This window comes from Mustelus asterias, unplaced genomic scaffold, assembly GCF_964213995.1.
Source record: "Mustelus asterias unplaced genomic scaffold, sMusAst1.hap1.1 HAP1_SCAFFOLD_500, whole genome shotgun sequence".
Lineage (NCBI taxonomy): Eukaryota > Metazoa > Chordata > Chondrichthyes > Carcharhiniformes > Triakidae > Mustelus > Mustelus asterias.
The window spans coordinates 50,001-68,346 of NW_027590452.1; the positions used below are offsets into that span (position 1 = coordinate 50,001).

At 44.4% G+C, this 18,346-nt stretch overlaps 1 gene segment (V, D, J or C); it reads left to right on the forward strand.

Moving 5' to 3' along the window:
* The first annotated feature begins 1,387 nt into the window (after window positions 1-1,387).
* On the forward strand, window positions 1,388-18,137 carry LOC144486883 (Ig heavy chain C region-like). The segment is given in 6 exon segments: window positions 1,388-1,690; window positions 2,795-2,885; window positions 13,715-14,008; window positions 14,966-15,271; window positions 16,186-16,494; window positions 17,731-18,137. Coding segments are annotated over 5 exon segments (1,344 nt in total).
* The last annotated feature ends 209 nt before the right edge of the window (window positions 18,138-18,346 follow it).

The following is an 18,346-nucleotide window of genomic DNA, read 5'->3' on the forward strand; positions in this document are numbered from 1 at the left end:
AGGGATTAGCAAGTAAATATGTGGGGGTAGGGCCTGGGTGGGGCTGTGGTCGGTGCAGACTCGATGGGCCGAATGGCCTCCTTCTGCACTGTAGGGTTTCTATGATTTCTTTGAAACAATACTTTTCACTGTATCCCAATATATGTGACAATAATAAATCAAATCAAAATCCTCCCAATTCTTTCCTCCACGATAGGTCGCAGCATTTAAAGAACATGCCCAGGACCCAGTGCTGAGTCTGAGGGTATCTGACTGCAGTAAGGTGAGTGATACAGGAGGGTCTCACTGTCTGAGGGAGGTGAGTCTTAGCCGGGGGGTGCGTGAGTGACCCAGGTTAATCTGACACTCCAGGGACAGTTGGAATGGAGCTTTCCCCCGGGCTGTCTCCTCCCCGTGTCTGCGTGGGTTTCCTCCGGGTGCTCCGGTTTCCTCCCACAGTCTGAAAGACGTGCTGGTTAGGGTGCATTGGCCGTGCTAAATTCCCCCTCAGTGTAACCCGAACAGGCACCGGAGTGTGGGCGACTAGGGGATTCTCACAGTAACTTCATTGTAGTGTTAATGTAAGCCTACTTCTGACACTAATAAATAAACTGAAACTGAAGGTCAAGGTGCTGCTGTGACAATGCACTCTTGTTTAAACACTCTGCAATGCTGAGACTGGGAGAAGTGACCACCAGGGGGCAGCATTGCAGCTTCTGTCCCCCTATTGAAACTGGGATTGTTGCTCCATCTGCTGCACAATCCCAACCCCATCCACTGGGGGCAATCTGGACAATGGCTGCAGACAGACCTCACCGCGCGTGCGCCGCAATGACACCCACCGCCGGCGGCCATCTTGCGTTGCCAAGGGAGACGGCCAGCGGCCATATTCCGTTGCCAAGGGAGACGGCGGCGGCGACCATCTTGCGGTTGCCAGGGGAGACGGCATCAATGCGGCGGCGTCCGCGCGCGCTGACCTCTGGGAGCATTCCCGTCCCGCACATGCGCACAGATAGCCCCGCCCCCTCGACTGACCCCCCCTGTTGTCCCGCCAACGGGCATGGGCCGGGCCGGAGTGGGCAAGAGGTGACACTGGGAGGAGCAGCCCCCCCGGGAGCGTTACAGCGACGCCTGGTGGCCAGGAAGGGCAATAGCAGCAGCACAGTCTCTGCCCAAAGGCTTCCCCAGTTCAGCTGCTCAGAGACACTGGGAATGTCTTCAAGTGGAAACTTCAGCTTCTCACATTCACCCCCTGTGTTCAGTCATTGTTTCCTAGACAAAGTAGTGAAGAACATTGGGAGAACATGCTTCCAGCTTAAGAATTCCACAAAATCAGCAGAATTGTAAAATTATGTCAACTCTTGTACTCTGATGTGAAGAAGTAATTTTATATCATGGGCAGTCCTCATTTATTGGGAGACTAAGAGGCGTTACCCAATGACAGGATTGGCTTGTTGCTCAGTGTTGTCAAGAATTGGCCACCGAACAACATTGGTTGTATCCAGCAACAACTACGCCCCAGCAATTAAGGATCGATTTACTGCGTCCAAAGACACTTCACGCAACATCTTCTCTTTGGAAATGACGAGGCTGAAGACCGAAGACACCGCCATCTATTACTGTGCAAGAGACCACAGCGAGAGGAACAAGGGATGGACCCGGACAAGAACAGCTCGAGAGGGAATTCAGCAACTTCCATCATAACCTGAAGGTCAGTGCGTGTTTTAAATGTAGTATTAACGACAGTGACCAGAACCAAAACACAAAACGCTTCTGACAAACCGAACTTAGTGAAAATTAAACATTAAACCAAGAAAACACACAGACATAATGGACTGAGCTTTTCACTCTGTTTATATTTACTGTTAACAGTTTCAGCAATTACACACCTGGATATAATGCTCGTTTTACTATTTCTGATACTTGGAGGAGGTGTTTCTAGATTGTGTTTTGTAAACTGCTGCATAAATTGTAAATTACATCGAAATAATGGTCTATTTGAAGTACATACTGAGCGGCAGTACTGAACAGGGAGTGCGTGCAGTTTTTGTGCGAGTGTCTGTCACTGTGATACAGCAGTGGGGTCACAGTGCTGAGCACAGCGACATCCTCATACAAAAACCTCATGGAAAGAGATGGCTCAAATTGGTAATCAGTACCACAGCAGGATTTTCAAAGTAAACGAGGCTTCAGTGAAATAATGTGTGGAAGTAATATTAGTTTGTGAAAAGGTATAAAAATCTTCCCGTAAAATCTATATTTACCGATATGCTAAATCTACACAGAGAGTTTAAAAGCATTCCGATCCCCTTTATAAATACAATGACCAGGACAAGCTGAAATATCTCACTCATTCGCTCGTGGATGAGGCAGAATCAGATTTTTGAGACAGCACTGAAATTAAACAGTTAGCAGTCAGACTCAGTATTTGTCATGCTGTGTCTCACTGTGATAACTGGGGTGGCACAGCAGTTACTGTCAATACAAAAACCCCTCAGCACTAATTGACCGAGACTGGGGCAGTGCTCTGTTTTCCAATCCAGCATTATTTACAGTGCTGTATTATTTATGTTCCAGCCCTACACAAATAGCGAGAATTAATATGGAAAATTTATGATAACTATTTAATTATCAGTTGGTGTTTTCAATAACTTGATCATGTGATCCTCTATGAAATATAAAACATTCAGGTTATTTATGTAGAGCGAACGGTATCCACCAGTACAATAATAATTTCATGAAAATGCAGTGATTTGCTTTCCCTCTGGCTTGTGAATTTTTAAAATACTGATGGATTTCTGTCTATTTTGTGCAGAGATGGTTATTGTATGACCCAGCCTGGAGAATGTGACACTGTGACGCCATGGGCTACTGGGGACAAGGGACCATGGTGACGGTGACTGCAGGTAAGAACCATGCATTTATTTAGTCAGTGTTTTATTTGAGTTTTTGTTTTATACTTTTTCTCGATGTTATTAATTCATTCGTTCAATGTAATGTGGTTTGGTGGATTCTGTGCTGAAAATCTTTTCAATGTTTCATGTGATCCTGCTTAAAATGGGGGTTATAGAATTCTACTGTTAATTGACAAAAGGTGATACTGAGTGATTCAGTCTCTTGTTGTGATTTGGTGTGTATCTGCTGAGGACATTGTGTGGCTGGGTTACTTTAAATGCCTTCCCTTTGTTAAACAGTTCGGCGTTTCTTCAATGTTTAATCTCGGTGACATCTAGTGGCTGCGAGTTGCACCATCTACTGCACAAGTGTTTGAAATCGAACCCAATATTAACAAAATGTGTTAAAGTTTCTGCTTTAATGTTGCGAACATGTTCCGCTTAATCACAATCTGGTTTTGTTATGTCATTGTTGTGCTTATTTTAATCATTAGTTGCTTTGGTGATGGTCAGATTGGCTGGATTTTAAATTGAGATTTTCTGCCAATGTGAAATTTGATTCTGTTGCAACTGTTTGTAGAATTGAGCTGCTTCTGCGTGAACCGCGGTTCAGTCCCTCAGTGCTGCGTGTTTCTGGTGAGGAGGTTGTCTGTCTGGGTGACTTTGAATAAGTAAAATTTGTGAAATGGTTCGGAGATTCTGCATTGTTTCCACTCGGTGACACTGAGCTGTTACACACTTTGTGATTGAATACAAACAGTCTGCGGGTTTTAAACTACTTGACGCGTGCCTGCAGACAGAAATCAGGCAGGCTTTATTGTATTTGTATTTTTTTAAATCGTAGCTGATAATTGCAGGTTAAACCAAACCACGGTTTATGCCACTCGTCCAAAACATAGTTTGCCACTGCATTCATAATTTGGGATACATGCCATGTTTAACCTCGGTGGCATCTGACGGCTGCAGCTTTTACCCACCCAATATTTTAATATGTTTGAAATCTGTTTGAAATATGACCCAATATGAATAGAATGTGGTAAAATTTCAATATTAATTTGTTGGACATATTCCACCTCCTCGCAATGCTGTTGCTCTTATTCCAAATTTCTGTTCAGTTCAATCATTCATATATTTGGTGACGAGCTGTTTTGCCGGATTGAATATTGAGATTTCCTTGCAATCATATTTTTGATTTTGTTGAATGGATAATTGAGTTGCGTCCCCGTGAAACGGATTCATTCCCTCATTGATGTGTTTTGGTGTGTTTCCGTTGAGGAGGTTCTGTTGTTGGGTCACTAAGAATGTTTAAAATGTGTGAAATGTTTTGGTGTTTCTGCATTGTTTAAACTCGGTGGCACTGAGCGGTTACACGTTTTCTGGTTAAATGCAAATAATCTATGAGTTTGAAAATCCTTGTAGGGAGAAAATAAGCAGGTTGTGAAAGAAATAAAATAAAGGTATTACAGCATTTTTATAAATTTTAACTAACTCTTAGAAATTAAAATAAATCATGTCTTACAACGCTCAATCGGACACTAAGTAGTTGCTGCAAAAACAAACTTCTCATTAACAAGTTTGATAATAAAATTAATATAAATCAAACTGTTATTAATCGGTAACATAACTACATATTCACAAAAGATTATTTTCTATTAATATCATTTCGCATTAATCGGCTTTAATAGTTCTGCTGTGCTTTGCATACAATTAACATGACCAAAAAGGTTTCTCGGCTGGAAATATTTTGTGATAATTCCAGAAACTATTTCAATGATAACATGCTGTTTCCACAGCAGCGCTCAGTTCAACAAGATACTTTGCATTAATTGTTATATCCCCGATGAAGTTCGCATTCACTTAAATATGAGTTTTGGAGAATAATTGGCAATAAAACGCTATTTGGCAATTTTTGTGCCCGATTATTACATTGTTTCTGTGCAGGCGCAGCATTCCTTCCAAGTAATTTGTAGTTGGATGCAGAGGTAATTAATCACTAATCTCATCTCAAAATTTGTGAAATGGTTTGGTGTTTCTCAATTGTTTCTGTATTGTTTCAACTCGGTGATCCTGAGCGGTTACACTTTTTCTAGCTAAATGAAAAAAACAAACTGCGTTTAAACATCCTTGTCAGGATAAAACAAACTGGTATCGGAAAAAATAAAATAAATATATATTTGAGCATTTTATTCATGTTAACTGATGCTTGCAGATTAAAGTAAATCATGAATTACAATTCTTACTGCGTCACTGTATCTCTGTTAGGGACATTACACTACACTGGATCTGTTATATCTGATGTGCTTATTTTCAGAAAAAAGTATATTTTTTGCCTAGTTTTCGAGATTTGAGATAGACAGGGAGAGTTAAAAGTCGAAGGGAATTTTGAAATGAATATCAGTTTAATTTTTTAAAAGTTATTGATTTTTGTTGTTGTAGTTTGAAAATTGATCAATTAGAATCCCACAGTTTGAATAAATTTGACAGAGTGAACACAGTTTTCTGACAGGTGGAATTCGCTAACACTAAACAATTGTTCATATAATGGTGTTTGAATTGTTGTAAGGCGTCAACAGAAACTGGCTAGAGATTTACAATTTAATACTTGAAATTCAAATAATTAATTTTTTATAATATTATAATATTTTTATATTAGTAATATTTGCTCTGCATTTAATAATAACATCCTGTCTCCCATTACTGCTGAACATAGAATAGAATTATTGGATGAATAAATGACAGAATAGAAGAATTGATTCTATTTGAGCATTATGTTTAATTAGTATTAAATATTATACTGAAGAAAAAGTCTCGACTTATTTTGTGCATCACGTTTCAGTGTTGCAGAGGATTTGAATCAATTGTCCTCATTGTGTTTTTCATTGTTTAATTCAGAGCTTCTTAATTTAAACAATATAATCAGTAATTAAATTATATGGATGGTCCAAATTATTAAATCTAGGAAGCAGCTTCATCGACCTCAAACTGCCAGGCCGTCACAGTGTATACAAATTCAGAAACATGCATTCTTAACACGTTTGCAGGTTATAATAAGGCATTTGGAGTAAAAGTGGAAATGAAAAAACATGACAATGTTATTCGATTGAAGCAAATGAATTACAGATGTCTGAATCTTTCCATTCAGTGATTTGAAGTTTATTGTTTAAGATTTAATTGGAACCTAATTACTTCACAATGTTCGAGGCAGGGAAAGTTTTGAATGATTGAAAACTGATTTTATTACGGAGTACAAATCAGCTAACAGGAAAAGTAACCGGCAATTAACAAAACAAAATATAATATTGGTGCCAATTAATTCAAAACAAAATACCTTGAATAATGCACGGGCGTGCAAAGTATCATCCGTTTCAGAGAATGTTTAATTGTATCGAAAATGAATTCAGAAACAAAACCTTTCTTTCATCAGCTATGCTTAGCTCGATAAGGTGTTTTACCTCGAATATGTTGTTGATTACATTTAATTAAGAAATTAGGTCGAATCAGGTAATGATTTTCAATGTAAATGTTTCTTGGTTTATTTAATCCTTACTGTGTCACTGTATCTCTGTCAGGGATATTGAACTGTCCTGAATCTGTTATTTTTGATTCTTAATTTTCAGCGAAATTACATTTTTATATAGTTTTCGAGAAGTGAGACAGACAGAGAGACATAATTAAAAATCGACAGGAGTTTTGAAATGAATATCAGTTTTATTTAAAAGAGGTTATTGATTTTCTGCTGTAAATTGATCATTGATCAATTAGAATCAAACAGTTTGAATTAAATTGACAGATTGAACATACCTACCTGCTGGGGAATCGATTGTTGCACCGTTTGTGTCTGTTCTGTTTCTGCGCGCGTGGTCACCGTGTTGGGGCCAGGAAACTGCCTGACTGGTTGTAAATCTTCTGGTTCCTTCTGCTGTATTTCAGGGAGTGAAATTTGATTTATTTCTTCAATAAACTTGTATCAGTGAGAAATGTGACAGTTTGACTTGATGTTTGACTCGGCGTCTCAGAAATGAGATCCCTACAGCATATCGTGACCACCAGAGAGAGCAGAAACGTCAGATTGTAGAGGGAGAATTGGGTGATTTTTAACCAGTGATGAACCGGCCTTGGGAATGTTCGATGAGCAAATGCAAAGTGAGATTTACTATATTGTGCTCCGTAGTAAAGCAGTCCATGACTTGTTTGGTATGACAGTTGAAGGGTCAAATTCATTTGCATCTTATTTTTAATCTTCTAAAGGCATTTTAGAGTCATTTGCTCGGCCAGAATTTTTAATCATCAATAACTGTTCCTTGAGAAAGTGTTGATATGAAGCATCCTTGAATAACTGCAGTCCATATGCTGCAGGCATCCGCCGTGCTGTTAGGCGGAAGTTCCAGGATTTTGACCCAGGAGGAACTGAGGTATTGTTTCAAGTCAGGATGGTGTGTGTCTTGGAGGGGAGCTTGCAGGTGGTAGTGTTCATATGTGGCTGCTGCCCTTATCCTGTTAGGATATAAAGGCAACGGGTTTGGACAGTGTTTACTATGGAGCCTTGGTGAGTTGCTGTAGTGCATCTTGTCTATAATACACACTGCTGTCACTGCTTGTTAGTGATGGAGAGAGCGAATAGGGTGAATGAGGGGGCGGATAATCTTGTGGGTGGCTTTGCCCTGGATTGTGTCAAATTTCTTGAGTTTTTACAGGTTTCGCTCATTGAGGAAAGGGGAAATTATTCAATTGCGACTGATTGCGAAAGATTAAAATGTTTTTCCAACCCTTGGCCCGCGCTCCGTATTGTGCTCACTTGTCACTCCCACTTACTGTGTGAGTGGGTGAGTGTGTGTGGAGTGAGTGGCTTTTCCAGACTGAATCAGCCAAATAGAGACTTATACACATCACACACTCTCACACACATAAATACACACATAGACACTCTGATATGCTCTCACACATACACACACACATACATACTCACACTTACTTTCTGTCTCATACGGTCTCTCTTACACACCCATACACATTCTCTCTCTCTCACGTTACACGTACACTCTCTCAATACAAATACATACATAGTCTCGCTCTCTCCATCAATCTCTCACACCCCCATACACAAAAGCGCTCACATCCCCACACACCCACCCATTCTCTTTTATACAGAGACACACACTCTCACATAAGCACAGTCTCACACTCTCGCACACGCACTCTCACATGCACTCTCTCTCCCACTCTCTGTCACACACGCTCAAGCTGTCTCACATTTATTCACACGCTCTCTCACAATTCCTCTTGCACACGCATCTCTCTCTCTCTCTCACACAGACGCACATACTTCTATCTCTCTTGCACACACTATCTCACACCTCTACATTCTTGCTCTCACACACTGGCTCTCTCACAAACACTCTCTCACAAACATAGACACATGCACACACTCTAACACACACTCTTACACACAGACACAGTCTCTCACAGAAGCACAGTCTCGCGCACACATTCTCGCTCTCACACACACACACATGCACTATGCCTCTCACATTCCCTCTTCCGTACACTCTCACTCCGTCTCACACACATTCCCATGCCCTCTCTCTCTCTCTCATACGAACACTTGCACATGTATTCTCTCAAACAGGCACATATTTCTCTCTCTTTCACACGCTCACTCCCTTACACATTATCTCACACACGCACAATCTTGCTCTCAAACACTGTCTCTCACAAACACCCTCTCTTTCACACGCACAAAATCTCGCACACAGTCTCTCCTTCTCTTACACACGAACACACATGTATATACAATGTATCTCTCTTTAAACACTCCACCTATCACAGACGCATGTTCTCTGAACAGTTATTTCACTCACACGCACTCACGCATTCACTCTGTCTACGTTTCACACTTTTTCTCGCTCACACACACTCTCCCCGCCCCTCCACACACACACACACACACATACACTCAAACACATTGCTTCTATCTCCCACACACATTGCACACATCTTTCTCACTCACACGCCATCCCATGCACAGTTTCACACACTGATGAACATATTATTTTGCTTTCCAATAGGCACTCCCTCTCACACACACTGTCTTTCACATGAACACAACACTCTCCCACACACATCACCTCCCTCTCAGGCACACACACTCTCTTTCACAGACATCGTGTATCTCATATAGACACACTCCCTTTCACATCAACATACACACAATCACACACAGAAGTACTCTTCCACACAGACTCCCCACACACACTCTCCCCGCCCCTCCACACACATACATTTTCAAGAAGAGACACACTGTCACACACAAAGAATAACTCTTCAAACACACATTCTGTCTCTCACACACACATTATCTCACACACCCTTTCTCTCACGTACACTCTCCCCTCTTGCACGCACAGCCCACTGTCTCACACACGTGCAAACACAGTCTATCACACACAGGCACCCTCACACACACATTCACCCTCTCTCTCTCTCTCTGTCTCTCTCTCTCTCGCTCTCTATCTCTCTCTTTCTCTCTCTCTTTCTCTCTCTTTCTCTCTCTCTCTCACACACACACAAACACTCTCTCACACACTTTCCATCCCACATACGTCAGAGTGTCTGTCCTTGACATCATAGAGTAGAATCATAGGATGCTACAGTGCAGAAGGAGGCCACTCAGCCCATCGAGTCTGCACCAACAACAATCCCACCCAGGCCCTATCCCCATAACCACATATATTTACTCTAAGTAGTCCCCCTGACACTAAGGGGCAATTTAGCACGGCCAATCCACCGAACCCACACATCTTTGGACTGTGGGAGGAAACAGGAGCACCCGAAGGAACCCAAACAGACACGGGGTGAACTTACAAACTCCACACAGACAGTGACCCAAGTCGGGAATCCAACTCTGAGGCAGCAGCGCTAATCACTGTGCCACCGCCCCCACTCCCCCCCGACCGCCCCCCCCCCCAGCCGCCCCCCCCCTGCCCCCCCCCCCCCAGACCCCGACCCCCCCGACCCCGGTAGCATTTGAATGAGGGTGGGATCAAGGAGCCCGAGTAAAACTCAAGTCAGTAAGAATGGGCGGGAAATTCTTCTCTGTTCGGAGTCATACTTAGCACAAAGCAAGATGGTGTTGGTGGTTGGAGGTCAAACATCTAAGTTCAGATTTCACTGCAGGATTTGGGCAGGGGAGTGTTCTGGGACCAACAATCTTCTACTGCTTCAACAGTGACATTCCATCCAACATGAGGTCAGAAGTAGGGATTTCCATGAGTTACACCAGACACAAACACCCAAAAAATAAGAAGGGAATTGGCTGAGACCAAGGCCGCCTGGCTCCCCAATACTGGTGTAAACTTGGTGTTTGATTCCTGTGCGACCCATCCTAGTTTTGCTGTCAGCTTCCCTGCAGCTCCCTCAGTCTGACTATTTGTTCACTGGTACGTGTTTCTTAAAGAAAGACACCGACATTAAAGCAGCTACCCGGTGATCTACCCTGCTGCCTGACTTTACACAGCCCTGTTACAGAAAGCTCATCAATGTGGAGAATCGGGAAAAGATCGATGGAGAGGAAGAGGAAGAGGTGGCCCACTGACTCTCTCACCCTGGCCCACACTTCCTCACTCACCCTCAATCTCTCATCCTCACTCAAAGAACTTCACTCCCTCACCCTCACTTACCCACCTTCCCTCGCTGACACACTCTCACTCATTCATCCCCACTCACAAATCCCAACTCACTCATCCCAACACACTCATCCCAACTCACTCATCCCAACTCACTCACCCTTGCTCACTCATCCACCCTCACACACTCAATTTCACACACTCAACTTCACACACTCAACCTCACGCACTCAATCTCATGCACTCAACCTCAGAAACTCACTGATCCTCATTCACCCCGAGTCACTCACCCTCACACCCTCACTCACTCAAAATCACTCACACACATTCGCTCTCTCACTCTCACCCATCCTCACTCACTCACCCTCATTCACTCACATTCACATCTTCATTCACTCACCAGCGCTCACTCACTCACACTCACTCGCCCTCACACACCCTCACTCACTCATCCTCATTCACTCACTGTCACTCAGTCACCCACACTCACACGCTATCACTCACTCAACCTCAGTCACTAACCCTCAGTCACTCACTCAGAGCCTCAGTCACTCACCAACACTCATAGTCACCTTCGTTCACTCAGCCCACTTCCCCACCCTCACTTATCTAGTCTCACTCACTCTCACTCACCCTCACTCACCCCACTTACCCACCTTCACTCATCCAGTCTCAATCACTCACACTCACTCACCGCCCTTACCCTCCCTCACTCATCCCGTCTCACTCACTCTCACTCACCCTCACTCACTCTCCCCACTTACCCACCCTCACTCACCCAGACTCACCCCCACACACTCAAGCTCAGTTACCCTCTCTCTCTCACGTACGCCACCTGACCCATTTAAACTCACTGAGACTCACGCACCTACATTCACTCACACACCCTCACATATTCACCATCACTCAAGTTCACCCACCCTAACTCACAGATCTTCAATCACTCATCCTCAGTCAAACACCTTCACTCACTCACCCTCACTCATCCACCCATCCGTATTCATTCTCCCTCACACACTCTCACACACCACCCTCAATAACACACCCTGACTCACTCACTCTCTCACCCTCACTTACTAAGTCACACTCACTCCTCACCCTCATTCACTCACTCTCACTCATCCACCTTCACTAACCTTCACGCATCCTCACTCACTCACCCTCATTCATTCTCTCTTACCGACACTCACTCACCCACCTTCACTCACACATTCAGCCACCTTCACTCACCCACCCTCTCTCACACACCCTCATTTACTCACGCTCTCTCACCCTCACCCACACTTACTCACTCACCCTCAATCACTCATCCTCACTGAAAGAACTTCACTCACTCACCCTCACTTACCCACCTTCCGTCACTCACACACCATCACTCATCCACTCTCACTCCTTCACTCACTCACCCTCACTTACCCACCTTCCGTCACTCACACACCATCACTCATCCACTCTCACTCCTTCAATCACTCACCCTCACGCACTCACATTCTCTCACTCACACTCGCTAAACCTGTGTGTGGAGGTCTGCAGCGAGAGAGAAGAAAGATCTCAAGCGGCAGTTTGGTGTTCAAATGTGGGAGCTGCCCTGCGAATGTGGAGAGCTGGTGGGAATCCCTGGGGGCTCAGGGCCAAGGACAATGGCAAAGAGCCGGGGAGAACAGGAGGCGTGCTAAAGGGCAGAGAGCCGGGGGGGGGGGGGGGGGGGGGAGAGAGAGAGGGCAGAGAGCCTGGGGAAAGGGACCACAGCCGGGCAACAGGGCAGAGAGCCGGGGGAAAGAGTAGAGAGTCAGGAGAAAGGGCAGAGAGCCAATAGAAAGGGCAGGGAGCCAGGTGAAAGGGCAGAGAACCAGGAGAAAGGGCAGAGAGACCAGGGAAAGAGGAGAGAGCCAGGATAAAGGGCAGGGAGGCCGGGGAAAGGACAGAGAGCCGAGGAAAAGGGCAAGCGAGCCCAGAGGAAAGGGCAGAGAGTCAGGGGGAAAGGCAGAGAGTCAAGGGGAAAGGGCAGACAGCCAGGGGAAAGGGCAAAGAGGATAGGGAGCAGGGACACCGGGCAGAGAGTCGGGGGAAAGGCTAGGGAGCTGAGGGAAAGGGCAGATAGCAGGGGGAGAGGGCCCAGAGCTGGAAGGAAGTGTAGCGAGCCAGGTGGAAGTGCGGAGAGCCGGGTGAAAGGGGAAAAGAGCCACAGGGAATGGCAGAGAGCCAGGGGAAAGGGCAGAGAGCCGGGGAAAATGGGCAGAGAGTGGGTGATCGACGGGCGGAGTGAGGAGGTGCAAAATAGAGCTAGCACCACAATCAGATCATCTGTAATCTCAATGAATGATGGAGGAGACTTCAGGGCCCGAATGGCCAACTCTTGCTCTGAATGTATGATTCTTCAATTAGTCAATGTTGCATTTATTTGAATTTGTAATCACATTTAGAGCTTCCTGGTCATTCAGTAAGTATTCATTCCGGAGATATTTTTGAAGCAAAGTCACTAATATTCGTTTTGTGGAGTGAGAGGCAGTGAGTTGGAGAGAGGAAGGGGTATATGTCAGTTTGAACACAGCCAATTTCCAAAACTACAATGTGGAGATGCCGGCGTTAGGTTGGGATGGGCACAGTAAGGAGTCTGACAACACCAGGTTAAAGTCCAACATGTTTATTTGGAATTGCGAGCTTTTGGAGCTCCTTCATCAGGTGAGTGGATGATATGAATGAAGAGACAACTTCTTCATCACAAAGTGCTGTTGTTTGAGAAATAAAGAGAGGTTGCAATAATGGAGAAAATCTTTGCTCTTCTCTGTTAATCCAATGAATGATTTGTCATTTTGAGGACAGCAGAATGTTTTTTCTTTCTAATCTGATAGAGGTGGAGACAGGGATATGAGTTTCTACAGAGATGACGGATCTCAGATGATAGAAATAACAGAATCACAAAGGTGGATGTACGTTTTGATCGGGAAATATTAGGATTAGTTCATAATTCTAGTCAAAGTTTGAGATAGAAACATAGAAAATAAAGCAGGAGTAGACCATTCGGCCCTTTGAGCCTGCTCCGCCATTCACTTTGGTCAGAGCTCATCAATATCCTGATCACACCTACTACCCATATCCCTTGATCCCTTTAGCCCCAAGAGCTTTATCTAACATAGAAACATAATTGTAAAAACATGTTTGATGACTTAATAAACGCAAGTAAGAGTCTAACTTGTTCAATCGACTATTCTTTCCCAGCGACACCGTCTCAGCCCACTCTCTACAGCCTGGTCTCCTCCTGTCAGCAACGCAACCCCGACGGCTCCATCACCTACGGCTGTTTGGCGATGGACTACTCTCCGGATGTCACCAAACTGACCTGGAAGAAAAATGGGCAGCCGCTCACCAATGGGTTTAAGACTTACCCGTCAGTGAGAAACACGAAGGGAACCTACACCCTGAGCAGCCAGTTAACTATCACCGACTCAGAATGCCCCAAAATTCACTGTGAGGTTCAACACAGCGGCTCAGTCAAGAGCATTGGAATGCAATGTAAGTGTTGTGGAACCTGGGAAAGACAGGGACGCTGTGATTGAACTGTATAAGGCTTTAGTTATAACTGATCTGTAGCACTCCGAAAAATTGGAATTGTGCAAAATCCAGGTAAGTGTCTACTGACTGAAAAGTTGCTCAGAACCAGAGGGCCATAGAAATGTTACTGTACAGAAGGAGGCCATTTAGCCCATCATATCTGTACTAGCCAAAAGGGAGAACAAATAAACTATCCAGTCATTTTCAGCCCATTTTCCAGCCCTTGCTCTGTAGCCTTGCAGGTTAAAGCACTCGAGATCCAGACCCAGATACCTTTTAAATGAGCATGCTCCCTGGTAATTGAGCCCTCCACTTGGGGAATGAATTATTTCTACCTACATCATCCTCAGCCTCCTCTTTTTCTGAGGAGAACAACCCCTCCCTATCCAATCTCGCCTCATGGCTGCAATTTTCAGGCCCTGGCAACATTCTTGTAAACCTCATCTCTCTTCAGAGTCATTATGTCATTCCTGCAACGTGGTGACTAGAACTGTACAGCAAACTCCAACCGTGGCCTAACTAGCGTTGTATGCAGCTCCATCATTGCATCACTGTTTTTGTATTCAATTCCTCACATAATAGAGGAACTAATCCGATATGCTTTCTTGATCAATTTGTCCAGCTGCCCTACCATCTACAAGGACCTGTGGACATGCACTCTAAGGTCTTGCATTTCCTCAATCCCTCTTAACCTTCCAGTTTATTGCCTTGCGTTGTTTTCCCTCCCTAAATGCATTGTGTGGCACTTTTGACGGTTGAATTCCATTCGCCATTTCCCTGCCAATTCAACCAAACCATGGATATAATTCTCAAATCGGCAGCGATGGTGCTAAAATAAAAGAACTAATTTTAATTGTTGTCAATTGAATCTTCAAGTAACATCTAAACATGTGTTTATTGAAGGCGACACCACCCCAGCCGTTATCCGCCCAACCGTTCTACTCACCGTGAGTTCCAGTGAAGAAATCACAAGCAGAAAATTTGCAACCATCGTCTGTTCAATCATCGATTTCCAGCCAAAGTTAATGACGGTGAAGTGGCTGAAGAATGGACAACCCATGGATTCAGGAATTGTCACCTCTCCCGCCTGTAAAGTGAACGGAAACTTCTCGGCCAGCAGTCGGCTGACAGTCTCCGCTCAGGAATGGATCAGCAAAGCGGTCTATACCTGCCAGGTCACTCATCAAGAATTCATTCTGAGTCAGAACATCAGCGGATCTCTGGGTAAGAGACTCAAACCGAGGATAAAATATACCATTCCGATGTTAATCAGAATTAGGGGTCTATTAAAGTTAGTACAAAACACAGAACAACTTCTAATTTACTGGCATGTGGTTTGCTGCATTAGGACAGTGCCCCATTCAGAATTTCATCACAACAGCAATTTTTGTTATTCCTTCATGAGATGTGCATTTATTTCCCATCCCTGAGGGCACTTAAGTGTCAACCACGTTGCTGTGGATCTGGAGTCACATGCATGCCAGGCCAGATAAAGATGGCAGATTTACTTTTTTAAAGGGCATTCGTGAACCAGGTGAGCTTTTACAACAACGGCTTCATGGTGATCATTTGACTTTTAATAGATTTTTATTGAATTCAAATTTCACCATTTGCAGTGGTGAGATTCGAATCCGTGTCTCTTCAATTAGAATCTTGTCCTCGGTCTCTGGATTACAAGTCCATTGACAATACCACTGCCTCCCCTTGAAAGAGTGTTTCTTTCTATTTTGAAGTAACATAGTGAGCGAGGCAGCCTTGATGTCAGCTTTTTTCCTGAGACGGCTGGTAAGATTTGGAGAAACAGTTGGTGTTGGACTGTTTCACAGGTCACAGCGGAGGGGTAAAATGTTGGAAAGTGCATTCACCCTAATAATTAATCAATGACAAGTGCTGTGTTCCTGAGTTGGGGCATGGTTTGGAATGCTGCAATGCTGATTCATGAGAATGATACCGCTGCTAAAATATTTTAATAAAGAGAATAATTTCACAGAACAAGCTGGTTTTCCATCGTCTATAGAAGTTTAAAGGCGATACTTAGAGGTTGATATCTCGAAGGCGACTTTTTCTCCTTTAGGGTGAATACTGCTGTCCTGCTTCTGAAGAGGGAACTCGGGTTGATTTTCGTTTGTCATTCACAGGTCCTTGCCAGTGCCATGATCAAACAGTGACGATACAGCCACCACCAATAGAACAGGTCCTACTGGAGGCAACAGTGACCTTAACCTGCATCATTTCTAATGCTCCTTATGGAGTCAACGTGTCCTGGATCCGAGACGGGAAGTATTTGAAATCTGAGATTGCCGAAAAGCCTGGAGCGGATCCTGACAGCGTGGTCAGCAACTTAAACATCTCGACACAAGCCTGGCTGAGTGCGGCTGTGTTTCACTGCGTGGTGAGCCATCAGGATCTGCCGACTCCTTTAAGAAAATCCATCCACAAGGAAACAGGTGAGCTGAGAGATTGAAGCAATAAATGTGTCACTGTGTCTATTTCCAGTGTAAGTGGAGTGGTCAATATTTAGTATTCAGTGCATTTATACAATAAATGGCAGAGTCATCAGGAGTATAGAAACACAGAGGGACCTAGGTGTGCAAGTCCACAAATCCTTGAAGGTGGCAACACAGGTGGAGAAGGTGGTGAAGAAGGCATATGGTATGCTTGCCTTTATAGGACGGGGTATAGAGTATAAAAGCTGGAGTCTGATGATGCAGCTGTATAGAACGCTGGTTAGGCCACATTTGGAGTACTGCGTCCAGTTCTGGTCGCCGCACTACCAGAAGGACGTGGAGGCATTGGAGAGAGTGCAGAGAAGGTTTACCAGGATGTTGCCTGGTATGGAGGGTCTTAGCTATGAGGAGAGATTGGGTAGACTGGGGTTGTTCTCCTTGGAAAGACGGAGAATGAGGGGAGATCTAATAGAGGTATACAAGATTATGAAGGGTATAGATAGGGTGAACAGTGGGAAGCTTTTTCCCAGGTCGGAGGTGACGATCACGAGGGGTCACGGGCTCAAGCTGAGAGGGGCGAAGTATAACTCAGACATCAGAGGGGCGTTTTTTACACAGAGGGTGGTGGGGGCCTGGAATGCGCTGCCAAGTAGGGTGGTGGAGGCAGGCACGCTGACATCGTTTAAGACTTACCTGGATAGTCACATGAGCAGCCTGGGAATGGAGGGATACAAACGATTGGTCTCGTTGGACCAAGGAGCGGCACAGGCTTGGAGGGCCGAAGGGCCTGTTTCCTGTGCTGTACTGTTCTTTGTTCTTTGTTCTATTAATGGTGTCCCCTGAGTGGAAACTCTACTAACTAAAGACTCTGGTCCTGCAGATATTTTTACGGGGAAATTTGATGTGTTGATGAATGAAAAGTGAACTGAAAGCGATGTTATTGGGTTTAGATCGAATAAGGAGGGAGGAGCCTGATGTGGAGCATGAAAACCAATAAAAAAGCAGATCAGTTGGGCCGAAGAGCCTGATTCAGTGCTGTAAACTTTCTGAAACTTTCCAGTCCAACCCGCTGAGTTATTTGAGAAAACAATTGCGTTCACCTCTCCTCCAAGCTGGAAGTCAAAAATAGAAACATTTAAAATCGAAAGCGAAGCACATTTTTCTGATATCTAGCCAGCAGTTCCATTGTCTCCAGAATTCTCCAGTTTATTGACATCTATTCTACATTTTCTGCAGATCCAAATCCGCGGGAACCGTTCGTCTCTGTCCTCCTGCCCTCGGCAGAAGAAGTCTCCGCTCAGAGATTCGTCTCCCTCAGCTGCTTAGTGAGACGTTTCTCCCCGCGAGAGATCTTCGTCAAATGGACCGTCAACGACAAGCCGGTGAATCCTGGGAACTACAGGAACACCGAGGTGGTGGCGGAGAGCGGCAACAGCTCCTTCTTCATGTACAGCCTGTTATCCATTGCAGCAGAGGAATGGTCCAGCGGTGCTTCTTACTCCTGTGTGGTGGGACATGAAGCCATCCCCTTGAAGCTCATCAACAGAACAGTTGACAAATCCAGCGGTAAACCCAGTTTTGTGAACATTTCCCTTGCTCTGATGGACACCGTTAATTCATGTCAATGAGAATCATTCGCGAACATTAAAAACTTCAATAAAAATAATAAAATACTTTTCCTCTAACGACAAATGAAATAGCCAAACGTTTAATTGATTGTTTTTCAGTTTTACTTCCATTAGCTATCTTTGGTTTGAGTCAGGTATTTTCAGGTCTCAGGCCCAAGTCTTGTTGAACCAGTGCGTCCAGCTCAGATACACCCTGTGTTAGAGACAGAGTAGAGCGCATTCAT